The 16,141-nt window shown below is 42.0% G+C and overlaps 1 protein-coding gene across 4 annotated transcripts in view; it reads left to right on the forward strand.

Annotated features, from left to right (window-relative positions):
* Nucleotides 1–8,436, forward strand: part of LOC118388951 (potassium voltage-gated channel subfamily KQT member 2-like) — an 82,118-nt gene extending 73,682 nt beyond the window's left edge. For all 4 annotated transcript variants that reach the window (XM_035778587.2, XM_035778590.2, XM_035778589.2 and 1 more), the window contains 2 exons: nt 4,287–4,410; nt 4,517–8,436. In XM_035778587.2, the coding sequence (XP_035634480.1) occupies nt 4,287–4,410; nt 4,517–5,239 (847 nt within the window). In that variant the 3' untranslated portion in view covers nt 5,240–8,436. The remainder of the gene's footprint in view (nt 1–4,286; nt 4,411–4,516) is intronic.
* The last annotated feature ends 7,705 nt before the right edge of the window (nt 8,437–16,141 follow it).

The raw sequence follows: 16,141 nt of genomic DNA on the forward strand, positions 1-16,141 counted from the left end.
ACAGCCCAATTCGTTAGGGCATGAACTATACAAGGTGTAGAAAGCTGATGTTGACTCCAATGTTTCCCACAGTTGTGTTAAGTTGGCTGGATGTCCTTTGGGTAGTGGACCATTCTTGATACACACAGGAAACTGTTGAGTTTGAAAAACCCAGCAGCATTGCAGTTCTTCACACACTCAAACCGGTGCGCCTGGCACCTACTAGCATACAATGTTCAAAGGCATTTAAATCATTAGTCTTGCCCATTTACCCTCTGAATGGCACACATACACAATCCATGTGTCAATTGTCTCAAGACTTAACAATATTTTTTTAACCCTTCATCTACACTGATTTGAAGTGGATTTAACAAGTGACATCAATAAGGGGACATAGTTTCCACCTGGATTCACCTGGTCAGTCTGTCATGGAAAGAGCAGATGTTCCTAATGTTTTGTGCACTCGGTGTATCGAACACGTAAAATTCCTATTTTTCTTGCACTATACTGTGACAATCGTACTAGAGAATTAATGGAAAGTACAATTAAAGTAAAAGAAGACTAGCATGGTTTATCCGATAGTTAAGAATATGGTAAATTCTCCTGTAGGACATAGGAGAAGTGAAGCTCATAGGTAAGTAGTCAAGTCATGTAGCCAAGCAAAAAAGGGTTGCGCTGCAGATGTAAAAATGTCTTTATAAATACATTCGATTAATTGATATTGCCTGCAACACATTGACAATGTGAAGGGCTTATATGTAAAGATAGCAAAATTCATTTACAGCCTATGACCTGTGAGGCACCTATGAACAATACAGTAAATTCTTTGGTTTTGGATGCATGTTGGCATGAAGTGTATTGAAGCATGCCACATGATGCACAATCTACATTTTAGAAGTTGGATAGTTTTCTATTCTTGGCCGCTTCGGATGTTTGCAAAATTGGTAAGCATGTTTTGCCTGACCATGGAGCCGTTCTGTGAATATTTCTTTTTCTAGGATTTTGCTCTCTTATTCAGATGTTTAAAATGTCTAGTTCAGTGCCAACTCTCTTATAAATAGGCCTCAGTCAGTTTTCAATCTTGCATAGATGTTATGGATGGTTTTTATAAGGTTCATGGTGCTTTACAACCTGGTCTCAGAGCATTTAGTATTATTCTGTATGTAAATCCGGAACACTCCGTTTAGTATAATATGTTACGTTTGTATGGTATGTATTAATCTGTGGATGTGCATCATCCATTTCGTATGATATGTTGCGAATTACAATTTGTTTTATGTGTTACAATTTGCTAAATGTACAATAAGCTTAGTAGTTAGGAGTTAGGTTCAAGGGTTAAAATTAGGGTTAGCTAAAAGGGTCAAGATTAGGCTTAACTAAAATGTAAATAGTTGCAAAGTATCTAAAAAGTATTAAGTAGGGCCTCCTGAGTGGCGCAGTGGTCCAGCGTCGTTTTGATTAGGGGAGGGTTTGGCCGGCATGGATGTCCTTGTCGCACTAGCGACTCCTGTGGCGGGCCGAGCGCAGTGCTCACTGACATGATCGCCAGTTGTGCAGTGTTTCCTCCGACACATTGGTGCGGCCGGCTTAAGTGGGCATTGTGTCAAAAAGCAGTGCGGCTTGGTTGTGTTTCAGAGGACGCACGGCTCTCGACCTTCGCCTCTCCCGAGTCTGTACGGAAGTTGCAGCGATGAGACAAGACTGTACCTTCCAATTAGATACCATGAAATTGGGGATAAAAAGGGGTATAAGAAACTATAAAAATTTATTAAGTAGTTGAAAAGTTGCTAAAATGGTAAAGTTATCTGTGGTGAGATTCAAACACGCAACCTTCGGGTTGCTAGGCGATTGCGATATTCGCCCACCTATCCAACCTGACCAACCGTTTTGCCTTAAGTAACTTTCTGTCTTCTGCCATACCAAATGTAGCATATCATACTAATTTGTGACTCACAACCTGGATTCAGTCTTATATAGCAAAATTAGATTTTTTTTTAAACGTCTTATAAAAGTAGAGACTCAGAGCTACAAAATGGTAAATCAAACACTGCATTTGAGGAACAACAGGAAAGTAATTCTGCTTTGAAACTTGTAAACTCACTTTTGAGAAAATCACCGGTTTTGCTATCTTGTGAAGAACTCTTCTTTGTCTACACCCATTCAGCATTGTTCTCACCCTAAGCTTTAGCCCCATCCATCTCGTTTCGATCTCAAAGCGCACACTTGACGCTCTGGCCGATGATTCGTTTACCTCTGGATAACATGAAAACAGCCTAACCAGCCCTGCTGGCAACAATTTAATTACGCTTTTTTTGCAGATGTTTACTGACACCGGCCACATTCAGCGGGTGTTGTACACACTTCACGTAACGTCAACTAACGAGCCAGCCAGCCAACGTTAGCTAGTTTAACAATAAACAGTGCCAACAATGCCACCGTGCTGGGAGCTAACCAACCATGTTCAATGTTAGCTAGCTAACATTAGGCTCTAACTAGAACAGGACACATATCTGGGAAAAGAATGGCAGCTCGGGAGCCAGCCAGCTAATGTTAGCTAGCTAGCTAACAGTACACTTTAGCTTAAGACATATAGCTTGCTAGCTAGGTAAACAATGTACCTAGTTAGGTAAACAAAGTGTAAGTTCACACACGTCACAAAACGTTAACTAACGAGCCAGCCAGCTAACGTTAGTTAGTCAAACAACAATGAACAGTGCCAACAATGCCACAGTGCTGGAAGATAACCAACCATATTCAATTTTAGCTAGCGAACATTAGGCTCAAACTAGAACAGCAAGTGTCTCTGGGAAAAAAACAATAACATCAGCTAGTGAGCCAGCCAGCTAATGTTAGCTCTAAATTAAACCCCTTTCTGTCAAAATTAGAAAACGTGTAATATCTGAAAATGTCATGTTAGCTAGCTATCCCTAGACTATCTTACCTGTATACATCATTGTGCATGGATGCGTCTCCCTGTCAGGAATGCCATGCCACGGTTGCCCTTAGTTTGAAGATGAAATCTGGAGACAGGTGTTTCCTCCATCTCTTTCGCTATCATACTCGAATTCCACCGATTTAAAAATGTGAAGTGGAGAGCCACACTTATGCAGCTGCACACAATACATTTTTTAAAAAGTTGCGTTTGAGAGAATTACCAACCCAGACTGACGAGCTTCTATGGCAGACCAATCCGAACTCCTCTCTCGACATGTCCAGCCCACGCATTATCTCAGCCAATCATGGCTAGTGGGAAGGTTGCTAACTTTTTCTGTGGCTTAACCAACTGTAATTTAACAATTTTATTCGTATTTACAGATGATATACAAGTTTGTTATTAAGGCACATGAATGTTCGCATTTCTGTCAAGAAAAACATTTTGATTAAAAAAAAATTATAATTATGCTCAAACGACTCTCGTGTTTAAGTCATGACTTGCGACATACGCCTAGTTTCCTGAATCTATTCATATTTGAGTATCCCGGATTTACAGTTACTATGTTACTTCTAGTCTGAGACCAGGCTGTGCTTTAGGGCAATAAGTATAGCTGATCCAATATGTCCAAGCAATTTTTCAGTGACACTTTACTTGAAACAACCTTCCCTTGAAGTGTAAACATTCAATTCACACTTTACTTTCAGAACGCGTTCAGAACCTTTGTCATAGCAGTCATAGATCCCTTGTCATGACTGATTGTGACAACTTGCTTTACACTTCTGACAACTGGCATAACAATGTTATAAAGCAGACCGTCTGTGGCAACTATATTACCATCCCTGGCAACTTCATAGGGTGTTACGTCCTTTGTTAGATAGAACCTGTAATACCCACTTAAGACAGGTATTATGTCATTCATTTAACAGCTTTAAGTAGGCATACAAACGTAAAGTAATGTATTGCTGTATTGTCTTGCTGGGTTCAAGAGCCAATGAATGGCAATGATGAGTAGTTGAAAGAAAAGATTACCCTAACCCTGCACCCTGTAAGGCCCTGGGTCCTCCTCCTCCATCTCTCCGTATGCCATCCCATGCATGTGCCCATCCCACTCCCACTCCCACTGTGCTCAGCGCTAGGCAGGTGAGAGATATATACCTGAGTGTGTGGTGCTCTCCTCTCTAAACCTGCACTCATCTACCTATTGCAATAGGGTCAGAGAATGTCTGGGGTTATATACATCCTTTTTCTTTACAATTTTGGACATAACTTTTGAAGGTTGATTAAAAAATGTTGCCGGCTGTGTCAATTTCAAACAGGTTGGCTCTATTGGCTTTATTCTAGACATTTCCCGTTTTGTGTTTTGAACCGGTAGAGTTGACCAGATTGTTGGTCGAGGTACTCCGATCACAGATAAAGACCGTCCCAAAGGAACCACAGACGGGGGGGTTGAGGAGGACCCAAGCATGATGGGGCGTTTGGGGAAAGTGGAGAAAAAGGTAAGGTATTCTATTTAGCAATTAATGGCATTATTGACTGTGTTAATGTCTGTCCCTTGGGCTTTCCAATTCTCCATCATGTCATGGTGTCTTTCCTTCTGGGAAGGTCATGTCAATGGAAAGAAAGCTGGACTTCTTGGTGAACATCTACATCCAGCGCATGGGCATCCCCCAGTCGGAGACTGACGCCTACTTTGGGTCCAAAGAGCCCGACCCGGCACCGCCCTACCACAGCCCTGTGGACCACATGGCGAAGAGTGGCTCCATCACCAAAATCATCTGCTCCAACAGCTCGGCCGGACAGAAGAACTTCGACCCCCCACCAGCCTGTTCCGGCCTAGGGGGACACTGCCCCCCCTCCACCTCCTGGCAGCAGCACCCCGTCAGTGAGGTACACCAGCGCAGCCAGGACAACTCCCCCTCCCCCGTAGGGGATCCCTCCCTGGTCCGCATCCCTCCTCCACCGGCCCATGAGCGCTCATCTGGAGGCCACAGTGGGAGCAATCGGGGGTCCCACCGCAACAGCGGTGGCGGCAGTGGTGAGGGGGATAGAGAGGGCAAGGCAGACAGCGACACGTCCATCTCTATCCCCTCGGTGGACCACGAGGAACTGGAGCGCTCGTTCAGCGGCTTCAGCATCTCCCAGTCCAAGGAAAATCTGGACTTCCTGAACAACAGCTACTTCAGTGTTGTAGCCCGCTGCGCCAAAGTAAGGCCCTACATCGCAGAAGGTGAATCCGACACTGACTCGGACCTCTGTGCCCCCTCGCCCCACTCTGCCACCGGGGAAGGCGCTTACGGGGGCAGAGGGTGGTCAGGATCCAAGTAGGCCAAAACTGGAACTGCTCATATAAATGGTTCACTCTGCCTTGGAGTTCAGAGTTGACTGCCCAATATGCTAGGTGTTACCACCAATGGTACTTGTGAGAACCGAATAACCTGGCTCCTCTTGAATGAGTGAGAAAAAAGGTTATCAGACCACGCTCCAACGGTTTTTGCTGAGAAAGCGCCTGTAGTTTTTCATGCTGGGAATGTTTGCGGCAACTTGACTTAAAGCACACACATTTGTTCTCAAGTATTCGCACACTCATTAACTCAAGGTTAAGTTTGTCAGTGATTGTTTTGATCTTTTACTCGGGAACGGAATGCATATTAATTGCCAACCTTATATTATCATTGAGATGGTTACAGATTTAAAGAATTCACTTGAATTTGTTCAAAACTATGACATCCATATTCTTTTGTTGCATTTGATTGTTTTTGTGGCATAAGAGATTCCCAATTTCAATTTCATCATCAATTTGTAATTGTATTTACATCCCAAATTACTTAGTTATTTACAGTGGATAACAGATGACATGTTTTGCTTTATGGTTGATCAGCTAAATATATTTATTTCAAAGGAATGTAATATTATAGTCAACATTATGGCTCGTGTCCATAAACCCTATTGGATATTAAGGACATGTGATAACCAGTTCTATGTGCACTATTTTAACAGTAATTGTGGTACACAACCCTTTAAGGCTTCTTTGCATGAATGTGCACAAGGCACAAACGCACTGACGATGTTCACATTACACTACTCACTATAGAGATTGTACATATTCGATACCCACAATATTATATTTGTGATATCCACAAAGATGCTTTCTTTGGCAAGTGGTGGAGTACAACCAATATTGGAACATTTTGTTTGGTCTTTATGATCTGTAAAGATGTATTTTATTGATTTTTTTTTATATCACATAATTGTAATTATATTTATTTGTTTATTAATTTGCTGTAAGACAAATATGAGACGTTTTTGGAAAACAAGCTGCATGTGCAAGCACAAACACCTTGCAGCTGTTTGCCAAATAGTATACAAATGCACTATTTGCCAACTACATCGATAATATGACACAACTGGAAACATTAACAGAATTCACGAACATAAAATTACAACAGCTATAGTTAGATGAACGCCTAATATTTTGTTGATTGCATCACATTTTAATGAAAGTATAAAATATCATTTCATGATGATAGAAATGTTAACAAAATATTCAGGCATGTTATTTAATTAACATTTTATATTTTTTGCAAAAGCCTTACTCACAAGCTTGACATGATATTTGATTTAAGCCAAATGGGGGCATTTAACAAACTGTTTTATCCTTTGAAAAGCCCCTTTATCCGTTGATATTTCAACATATATATTTTTTTTATTAATTGTGTCCTTTCCAAGGCAAAAACATTTAAGAATGTATGTGTAATGTTTTACTTTTACTTTATGATTATTCTAGTCAAACTTCGCTCTGCCAATATTTTTGCTGCTGTTTTCCCTCCATTTTCTCCAGTTCCGATCAGAATATCTAGACAAATATTGATGGCAAAGGAACACACATATGAATTACTAACAGCAGACATTTTTTTATTCACACTCTGTATTGTGGATACACAATGATTGAACAGATACATTCTGCAACTGGATCTAAATAGGTTCATCCAGAGATTTACTCCATAAATTATGAAATTAATCATCAAATAGAGAGCTACCTTCAAACCCTTTTAAAATGCAGACTTGCATGACATAAAATGATCTTTTCAGCAACTGCCTTGTAAATGTCCTGGTGACATATCTTCACTCCTGTCATTCTAAATGAAAAGACCCAGAAGACGCAAAGCAATTATATTTCCTAGGTTCAACTGGCAACACAATTTACTGCAGGGAAGAATACACATTTTCAACAATTATCATCTCCGCAAAGATATCAAGAAATATCCTGTTTGTTTTGTTTGTTACATATTTTCACATCTACGCTGCCTTGCTTGCTTGTTTACATTCAATTATTTTCCAAAGAGTGTACTTCTCAAATGCCTTGGATGTCTTTTATGTTTGTTTTTTTCCAACCTTTGTTACAGGCCATGTTTGAAAGAGCTATTCTGAACACAAAATATGCTTGTGAATGTATTTTTGAATGTTGTCTCACTCAAGGTATTACCATCACTGTTAGCACACAGCATGCTTAAACATACTTATTTGTTTCTGTTAGGCTCCAAATAACTACTAGAAAGACAAAGTTCTGAAAAGGACTACAGACAGAGCGATACTTCATGTCACTTGTATTTTTCAACCCCTGCAAGCTTACATTTTTTTGAGGGGGGGTGGGGGACTTATTGTACTTATGTGTTTACAGGATATATTCATTTTATTTTACTGAAAGTATCAATTTCACAATCACATGGATTTTGTGACATGCTGTAAGCAATCAAGCAGCCCCTAAATGTTTTTATGTTTTTTTGGCACACCAAAGTTTTTAGAAAAAAAAGACGAAGAATTCAGCAAAAAAATATATATATAATCTGTATTTCTACAAATAAAAAAAGAGGCATGTGATTGTGTCTCAATGTAATCAAGCTATGAAATTATTGTTATTTTGAAATGCAATGTCTTTTTGGGCTTTGTAGTGGTCAATTTGCAGTGTACAAATTATTATTATTTTCCTTCCCCCCGACCATTCACTCTGACAAAAATCGGGCCACAGCTGAATCTAGTTGCCTAACACTGCTGTAAGCATTTCAAAGCTGTTATGAAAATGTTGACTCTATGATTTCAGTCATTATTGTTTTAGTTTTTTAACTGAACTACTCCATCTTTTGGAATCAATGCTTGCCGGCATGTTTTGAACCTTATTATAAACTGGGTGGTTCGAGCCCGGAATGCAGTTTGGCTGACAGCCGTGGTATATCAGGTATGACAAAACATAGATTGTACTGCTCTAATTACGTTGATAACCAGTTTATAATAGCAATAAGGCCCCTCGGGGGTTTGCGGTATATGGCCAATATACCACGGCTAAGGGCTATATCCAGGCACTCCGCATTGCGTCTTGCTTAATAACAGCCCTTAGCCGTGGTATATTGGCCATATACCACACCCCCTCGTGCCTTATTGCTTAAGTATACCTTGAATATATATTTTACTTATTATGTAGTAACACTCTAATCCATGAACCTAATGAAAACTGTATAATAAACGTTGTTTATCATAAGATTGTTTTCATTGATTCGATCAATATGGTGCGAGTACAGTGAATGCTTCAGTCTCTAACTAAAACCAGACTTAATTTATAAATCAAATCAAATGTTATTGGTCACATACAGATGGTTAGCAGGTGTTAATGCGAGCGTAGCGAAATGCTTGTGCTTCTAGTTCCGACCATGCATTAATATCTAACAAGTAATCTAACAATTTCACAACAACTACCTTATACACACAAGTGTAAAGGAATGAATAAGAATATGTACATATAAATATATGGATGAACGATGGCCGAACGGCATAGGCAAGACGCAGTAGATGGTATAGAGTACAGTATATACATATGAGATGAGTAATTTAGGGTATGTAAACATTATTTAAAGTGGCATTGACTTGTGATACATTTATTACATCCAATTTTTCATTTTTAAAGTGGCTAGAGATTTGAGTCAGTATGTTGGCAACAGCCACTCAATGTTAGTGATGGCTGTTTTAACAGTCTGATGGCCTTGAGATAGAAGCTGTTATTCAGTTTCTCGGTCCCAGCTTTGATGCACCTGCACTGACCTCTCCTTCTGGATGATAGCGGGGTGAACAGGCAGTGGCTCGGGTGGTTGTTGTCCTGGATGATCTTTTTTGCCTTCCTGTGACATCGGGTGGTGTCTTGGAGGGCAGGTAGTTTGTCCCCAGTGATGCGTTGTGCAGACCTCACTACCCTCCTGGAGAGCCTTGCGGTTGTGGGCGGGGCAGTTGCCGTACCAGGCGGTGATACAGCCCGACAGGATGCTCTCGATTGTGCATCTGTAAAGGTTTGTGAGTGTTTTTGGTGACAAGCCAAATTTCTTCAGCCTCCTGTGATTGAAGAGGCGCTGTTGCGCCTTCTTCACCATGCTGTCTGTGTGGGTGGACCATTTCAGTTTGTCCGTGATGTGTACGCCGAGGAACTTAAAACTTTCCACCTCCACTACTGTCCCTTCGATGTGGATAGGGGGGTGCTCCCTCTGCTGTTTCCTGAAGTCCATGATCATCTCCTTTGTTTTGGTTGACGTTGAATGTGAGGTTGTTTTCCTGACACCACACTCCGAGGGCCCTCACCTCCTCCCTGTAGGCCGTCTCGTCGTTGTTGGTAATCAAGCCTACCACTGTAGTGTCATCTGCAAACTTGATGATTCAGTTGGAGGTGTGCATCACCACACAGTCAAGGGTGAACAGGAAGTACAGGAGAGAGCTGAGAACACACCCTTGTGGGGCCCCAGTGTTGAGGATCAGCGGGGTGGAGATGTTGTTTCCTACCCTCACCACCTGGGGGCGGCCCGTCAGAAAGGCAGGACCCAGTTGCATAGGGCGGGGGCGAGACCCAGAGTTTGGAGGGTACTATGGTGTTAAATGCTGAGCTGTATTCGATGAACAGCATTCTTACATAGGTATTCCTCTTGTCCAGATGGGTTAGGGCAGTGTGATTGAGATTGCAGAGTCTGTGGACCTATTGGGGCAGTAAGCAAATTAGAGTGGGTCTAGGTTGTCAGGTAGGGTGGAGGTGATATGATCCTGAACTTGTCTCTCAAAGCACTTCATGATTACGGTGAGTGCTACAGGGTGATAGTCGTTTAGCTCAGTTACCTTAGCTTTCTTGTGTACAGGAACAATGGTGCCCCTTTTGAAGCATATGGGAACAGCAGACTGGGATAGGGATTGATTGAATATGTCCGTAAACACACCAGCCAGCTGGTCTGCGCATGCTCTGAGGACACGGCTAGGGATGCTGTCTGGGCCTGCAGCCTTGCAAGGGTTAACACGTTTAAATGTTTTACTCATGTTGGCTGCGGTGAAGGAGAGTCCGCAGGTTTTGGTAGCGGGCCGTGTCGGTGGCACTTTATTGTCCTCAAAGCGAGCAAAGAAGTTGTTTAGTTTGTCTGGGAGCAAGACATCTGGGTCCGCGACGGAACTGGTTTTCTTTTTGTAGTCTGTGATTGACTGTAGACCCTGCCACATTCCTCTCATGTCTGAGCTGTTGAATTGCGACTCTACTTTGTCTCTATACTGACGCTTAGCTTGTTTGATTGTCTTGCGAAGGGAATAGCTACACTGTTTGTATTCGGTCATGTTTCCGGTCGCCTTGCCCTGATTAAAAGCAGTGGTTCGCGCTTTCAGTTTTGTGCGAATGCTGCCATAAATCCACGGTTTCTGGTTGGGGAAGGTTTTAATAGTTGCTATCGGTACAACATCACCGATGCACTTGCTAATAAACTCACTCACTGAATCAGCGTATACATCAATGTTGTTGTTCGATGCTATCCGGAACATATCCCAGTCCACATGATCGAAGCAATCTTGAAGCGTGGAATCAGATTGGTTGGACCAGCGTTGAACAGACCTGAGCATGGGTGTTTCCTGTTTTAGTTTCTGTCTATAGGCTGTATATGTTACAGAGAAACAAGACTCGACATGTGAAAACAAACAAAATCACAGAGTGCAAGTTATTCCAAATTCATCTCATGAAGGTGAGTTTCACCACATCCCAGAATTATATTCGACACATGATTAAAACCTGAAGATATGCTTCTGACCAATGGCACAGGAGCTGGAGCTCCACCAATTGTTAGTGAGGGAGAGATTATATACATGATTTAATTATATACATGATTTGATAACAAAAGAGAGAAAGGTACACTTATGGGTTCATTCCTGTTCTGGTAAAAATGCATTTTCTATTGTATAGGGCAGGAAGAAGTTAAAGGTCATAGGGGACACTAAAAATGCAGACACATAGACGCTTAAGACCAGCTGGGCATACAAGGAACAAAGGAATAGAAAAAGGAGGGGGTCAGCTAAATGACCAACTGATGGATTACAGACATCAATCACAGGGCAGCTAGGCACCCTAAAGCTAAGAGAGATAAAAGACACACATGCAGAGGGACACATACAGTTAATTACAGAGCCAAAGCATAGGGTTGTAAAATAAGAGGAATGTATAGTATTTTTAGTATAGCTGGACACGCTAGAAACTGAGGAGACACAGTCTACTGATCCTAGATATTACACAAGCAAAATAATGTATTTAGCTAAGTGCAGGAACAGGAAGGGTCTTGTAATCTGGCCAAAGCAGATGTGGGCCTTACTGGGCTGAACAAGCAGGACGTAAAGATTGGAATGTAAGGGTATTTGCATTGGGGGATGAACTGATAATGTATGCAAGGAGATAAAAAGGAGAGCGAGAGCTCTGGAGGTTGTGAGTCCTGCGGGGCCCTCCGGCTTCTGATACGGGGGTGTATTAAAAGTCTATCATTGAATTCAAAAAGTTATTGGTCGTGTCATGTTTGAATCTATTGGCCACTACATTAGAAGCAGGTTAAATGGTCCTCCCCAATAAATAAATTAATAATTTTGAAAAACGAGTCGCTGTATTCCTCGAGGGACATTTATTTTCAAAAGGCATCTGCTGCTAGAAAGTGAGTAACTTCTCCCGCTTCCACTGACTGCTTCATTCTCACTCTCGGTTGGTTGTTACCAGCAGTGAGGCAGTGTGTGAGTGAGAGAAAAAGCACTGTGCTGGATAAAATAAAAGTATATTTGTAACATGCTTTGTAAACAACAGGTGCAGAGAGGAAAAAGAATGTAACAATTACTGTATAACACGAGGAGTAAATACACAATGAGTAACGATAACTTGGGTATATACATGGGGTACCAGTACCGAGTCGAGGTAGATATGTAGGGATAATGTGACTAGTCAACAGGATAGAGAAAATATTCACTCCCCTTAGTATTTTTACTATTTTGTTGCCTTACAACCTGGAATTAAAATATATTTTGGGGGGGGAGTTGCATCATTTGATTTACACATGCCTACCACTTTGAAGATGCAAAGTATTTTTTATTGTGAATCAAACAAGAAATAAGACAAAAAATACAGAAAGCTTGAGTGTGCATAACTATTCACCAAAGTCAATACTTTGTAGAGCCACTTTTTTTGCAGCAATTACAACTGCAAGAATCTTGGGGTATGTCTCTATAAGCTAGGCACATCTAGCCACTGGGATTTTTGCCCATTCTTCAAGGCAAAACTGCTCCAGCTCCTTCAAGTTGGATGGGTTCCACTGGTGTACAGCAATCTTTAAGTCATACCACAGATTCTAAATTGGGTTGGGGTCTGACCTTTACTAGGCCATTCCAAGACATTTCAATGTTTCCCCTTCAACCACTCGAGTGTTGCTTTAGCAGTATACTTAGGGTCATTGTCCTGCTGGAAGGTGAACCTCCGTCCCAGTCTCAAATCTCTGGAAGACTGAAACAGGTTTCCCTCAAGAATGTCCCTGTATTTAGTGCCATCCATCATTCCTTCAACTCTGACCAGTTTCCCAGTCCCTGCCGATGAACAACACAGCATGATGATGCCACCACCATGCTTCACTGTGGGGATGTTGTTCTCGGGGTGATGAGAGGTGTTGGGTTTGCGCCAGACATAGCGTTTTCCTTGATAGCCAAAAAGCTCTATTTTAGTCTCATCTGACCAGAGTACCTTCTTCCATATGTTTGGGGAGTCTCCCACATCCATTTTGGCGAACACCAAACGTGCTTGCTTATTTTTTTCCTTTAAGCAATGGCTTTTTTTCTGGCCACTCTTCCTTAAACTCTTTGGTCGACCCGACACGCAGGCGTCCCATCTAGACATCTGGAAATGCAAATGCGATACGCTAAATGCTAATAGCACTCGTTAAAACTCAAACGTTCATTAATTAAAGCTACACTCGTTGTGAATCCAGCCAACAAGTCAGATTTTTAAAATGCTTTTCGGCGAAAGCATGAGAAGCTATTACCTGATAGCATGCAACACCCCTAAAGACACGCAGGGGACGCAAACAAAATAATTAGCATAGTCGGCGCTACACAAAATGCAGAAATAAAATATAAAACATTCATTACCTTTGACGATCTTCTTAGTTGGCACTCCTAGATGTCCCATAAACATCACTATTGGGTCTTTTTTCGATTAAATCGGTCCATATATAGCCTAGATATCGATCTATGAAGACTGTGTGATCAAGGAAAAAAACAGCGTTTTATAACGCAACGTCATTTTTTTTAATAAAAAAAGTTGACGATAAACTTTCACAAAACACTTCGAAATACTTTTGTAATGCAACTTTAGGTATTAGTAAACGTTAATAATCGATCAAATTGATCACGGGGCGATGTATATTCTATAGCTCTACGTCTTGAAATAATGTCTCAACCAAAATATCCGGTCGTAGACCGGAAGAAATGGGCTGTCTCTTCTTCGTTTGACCAAGAAACAAAGCCTAGGCAATTGACAAGACTGGTGACATCGTGTGGAAGCTGTAGGAATTGCAATCTCGGCTCCAGGTAATGTGGTTTCCATTCAACAATATATTCAAGTGGCGCATTGATATATTTTCCAATTTTCAGTGATCAGATTTTCCTGCGCTTTTCAATGAAACGCACGTTCTGTTATCGTCACAGCCGTGATTTAACCAGTTTTAGAAACGTCTGAGTGTTTTCTATCCACACATACTAATCATATGCATATACTATATTCCTGGCATGAGTAGCAGGGCGCTGAAATGTTACGCGATTTTTAACAGAATGTTCGAAAAAGTAGGGGGTAGGATCAACAGGTTAGCCCAGCTCTGTGGAGTGTACACCTTTGCAGCTCCTTCAGGGTTATCTTTGGTCTCTTTTGTTGCCTCTCTGATTAACCCTTTCACATGTACCATCACCCATGTGATTAGAACGATTATTTAGAACTGCCAGTTTCGACATAACATAACAAAATGTGGAAAAGGGGAAGGGGTTTGGATACTTTCTGAATTCACTGTACCTACATATGGTATGCTACAGTAAGATAGGAATGCAAAGTTATTATTTATAAGGAAAACAACAATGAAGGCAATGTGGGCTCCAGCCAGAAAATGTGCCAGGGGGAAAAGGTTTTTGCAAGGCCTGTTCTGACTAGAGATGCGCAAATGTCTGCATACTTGATCTGGGGAAACGCTGGGGAAGCTCTTGGGCTTTCGTCAAAGAGAGAAGTTTGTGCAATCTCTAGCGTAGCGCTCTGGAGGGGGTTCTCGGGAAGCCGGGGTTGGGGAGACTCTCTGCTGACAGCGGGGTTGCTGCGAGAGTACTGTTGTGTCTGGCTGCGTAATAGATAATCCACAGAAATGCTCCAGCAATGTATTGAAAGCGCAGTCATGGCGTTCTGCGTAGGTCTGGAATCCTTCCATAAGATTTTGAAGTAACTCCTTGTATTTTCCAATGGTGGCTCCTTGGGAGGAGACGGTGTTGCGGAGCTGGTCCGAGTCTGCTGGATCAGTCATGGCCAGTTCGTACTAACATGACTCAGGATCCAGATGCAGACACAGGAGGCAGACAGTTCGAATCTCAGATGTTTATTACAAAACGGGGCAGGCAACCGGCAGGTCAAGGGCAGGCAGAGGTCAGTAATCTAAGGCAGCATCAATCAACGACAGAACGGCAGGCAGGCTCGAGGTCAGGTTAGGCAGAATGGTCAGGACTGGGAAGACGACAACTATGTGTTGTGTTACATGAACAATAATTCTTAGAATGACTATACTTTATGCAGAAATAAATCAATGCCGGTGATGTTTGGTGAGGACCTGCCTTACAACAGGCCTACAAGCACTCAGTCCAGCCTCTCCCAGCCTATTGCGGACAGTCTGAGCACTGATGGAGGGATTGTGCGTTCCTGGTGTAACTCGAGCAGTTGTTGTTGCCATCCTGTACCTGTGCCGCAGGTGTGATGTTCGGATGTACCAATCCTGTGCAGGTGTTGTTACACGTGGTCTGCCACTGCGAGGACGATCAGCTGTCCGTCCTGTCTCCCTGTAGCGCTGTCTTAGGCGTCTCACAGTACGGACATTGCAATTTATTTCCCTGGCCACATCTGCAGTCCTCATGCCTCCTTGCAGCATGCCTAAGGCATGTTCACGCAGATTAGCAAGGACCCTGGGCATCTTTCTTTTGGTGTTTTTCAGAGGTAATAAAAAGGCCTCTTTAGTGTCCTACGTTTTCATAACTGTGACCATAGTTGCCTACCGTCTGTAAGCTGTTAGTGTCTTAACGACCGTTCCACAGGTGCATGTTCAATAATTGTTTATGGATCATTGAACAAGCATGGGAAACAGTGTTTAAACCCTTTACGATGAAGATCTGTGAAGTTATTTGGATTTCTACTAATTACCTTTGAAAGACAGTGTCCTGAAAAAGGGACGTTACTTTTTTGCTGAGTTTACATGTCGACTATTACTCAATTGTTCACAATATTGTTTTCTGAACTAAATGCTCAAGCTTTCAGAGCAGGTGAGTATATTACATGTTGTTTTCTAGTCCAAACCCAAACTGTGTCATCAAGGTGGAGAATCCCGATGGCAACGGGAGGACATTTTCACACTCTTGAGCTGGTCATTTATGAACATTTGAACATCTTGGCCATGTTCTGTTATAATCTCCACCCGGCACAGCCAGAAGAGGACTGGCCACCCCACATAGCCTGGTTCCTCTCTAGGTTTCTTCCTAGGTTTTGGCCTTTCTAGGGAGTTTTTCCTAGCCACTGTGCTTCTACACCTGCATTGCTTGCTGTTTGGGGTTTTAGGCTGGGTTTCTGTACAGCACTTTGAGATATCAGCTGATTTGATTTGATTTGATTTGATTTGGAGGGTTAGT

This window comes from Oncorhynchus keta, chromosome 10, assembly GCF_023373465.1.
Source record: "Oncorhynchus keta strain PuntledgeMale-10-30-2019 chromosome 10, Oket_V2, whole genome shotgun sequence".
Classification (NCBI taxonomy): domain Eukaryota; kingdom Metazoa; phylum Chordata; class Actinopteri; order Salmoniformes; family Salmonidae; genus Oncorhynchus; species Oncorhynchus keta.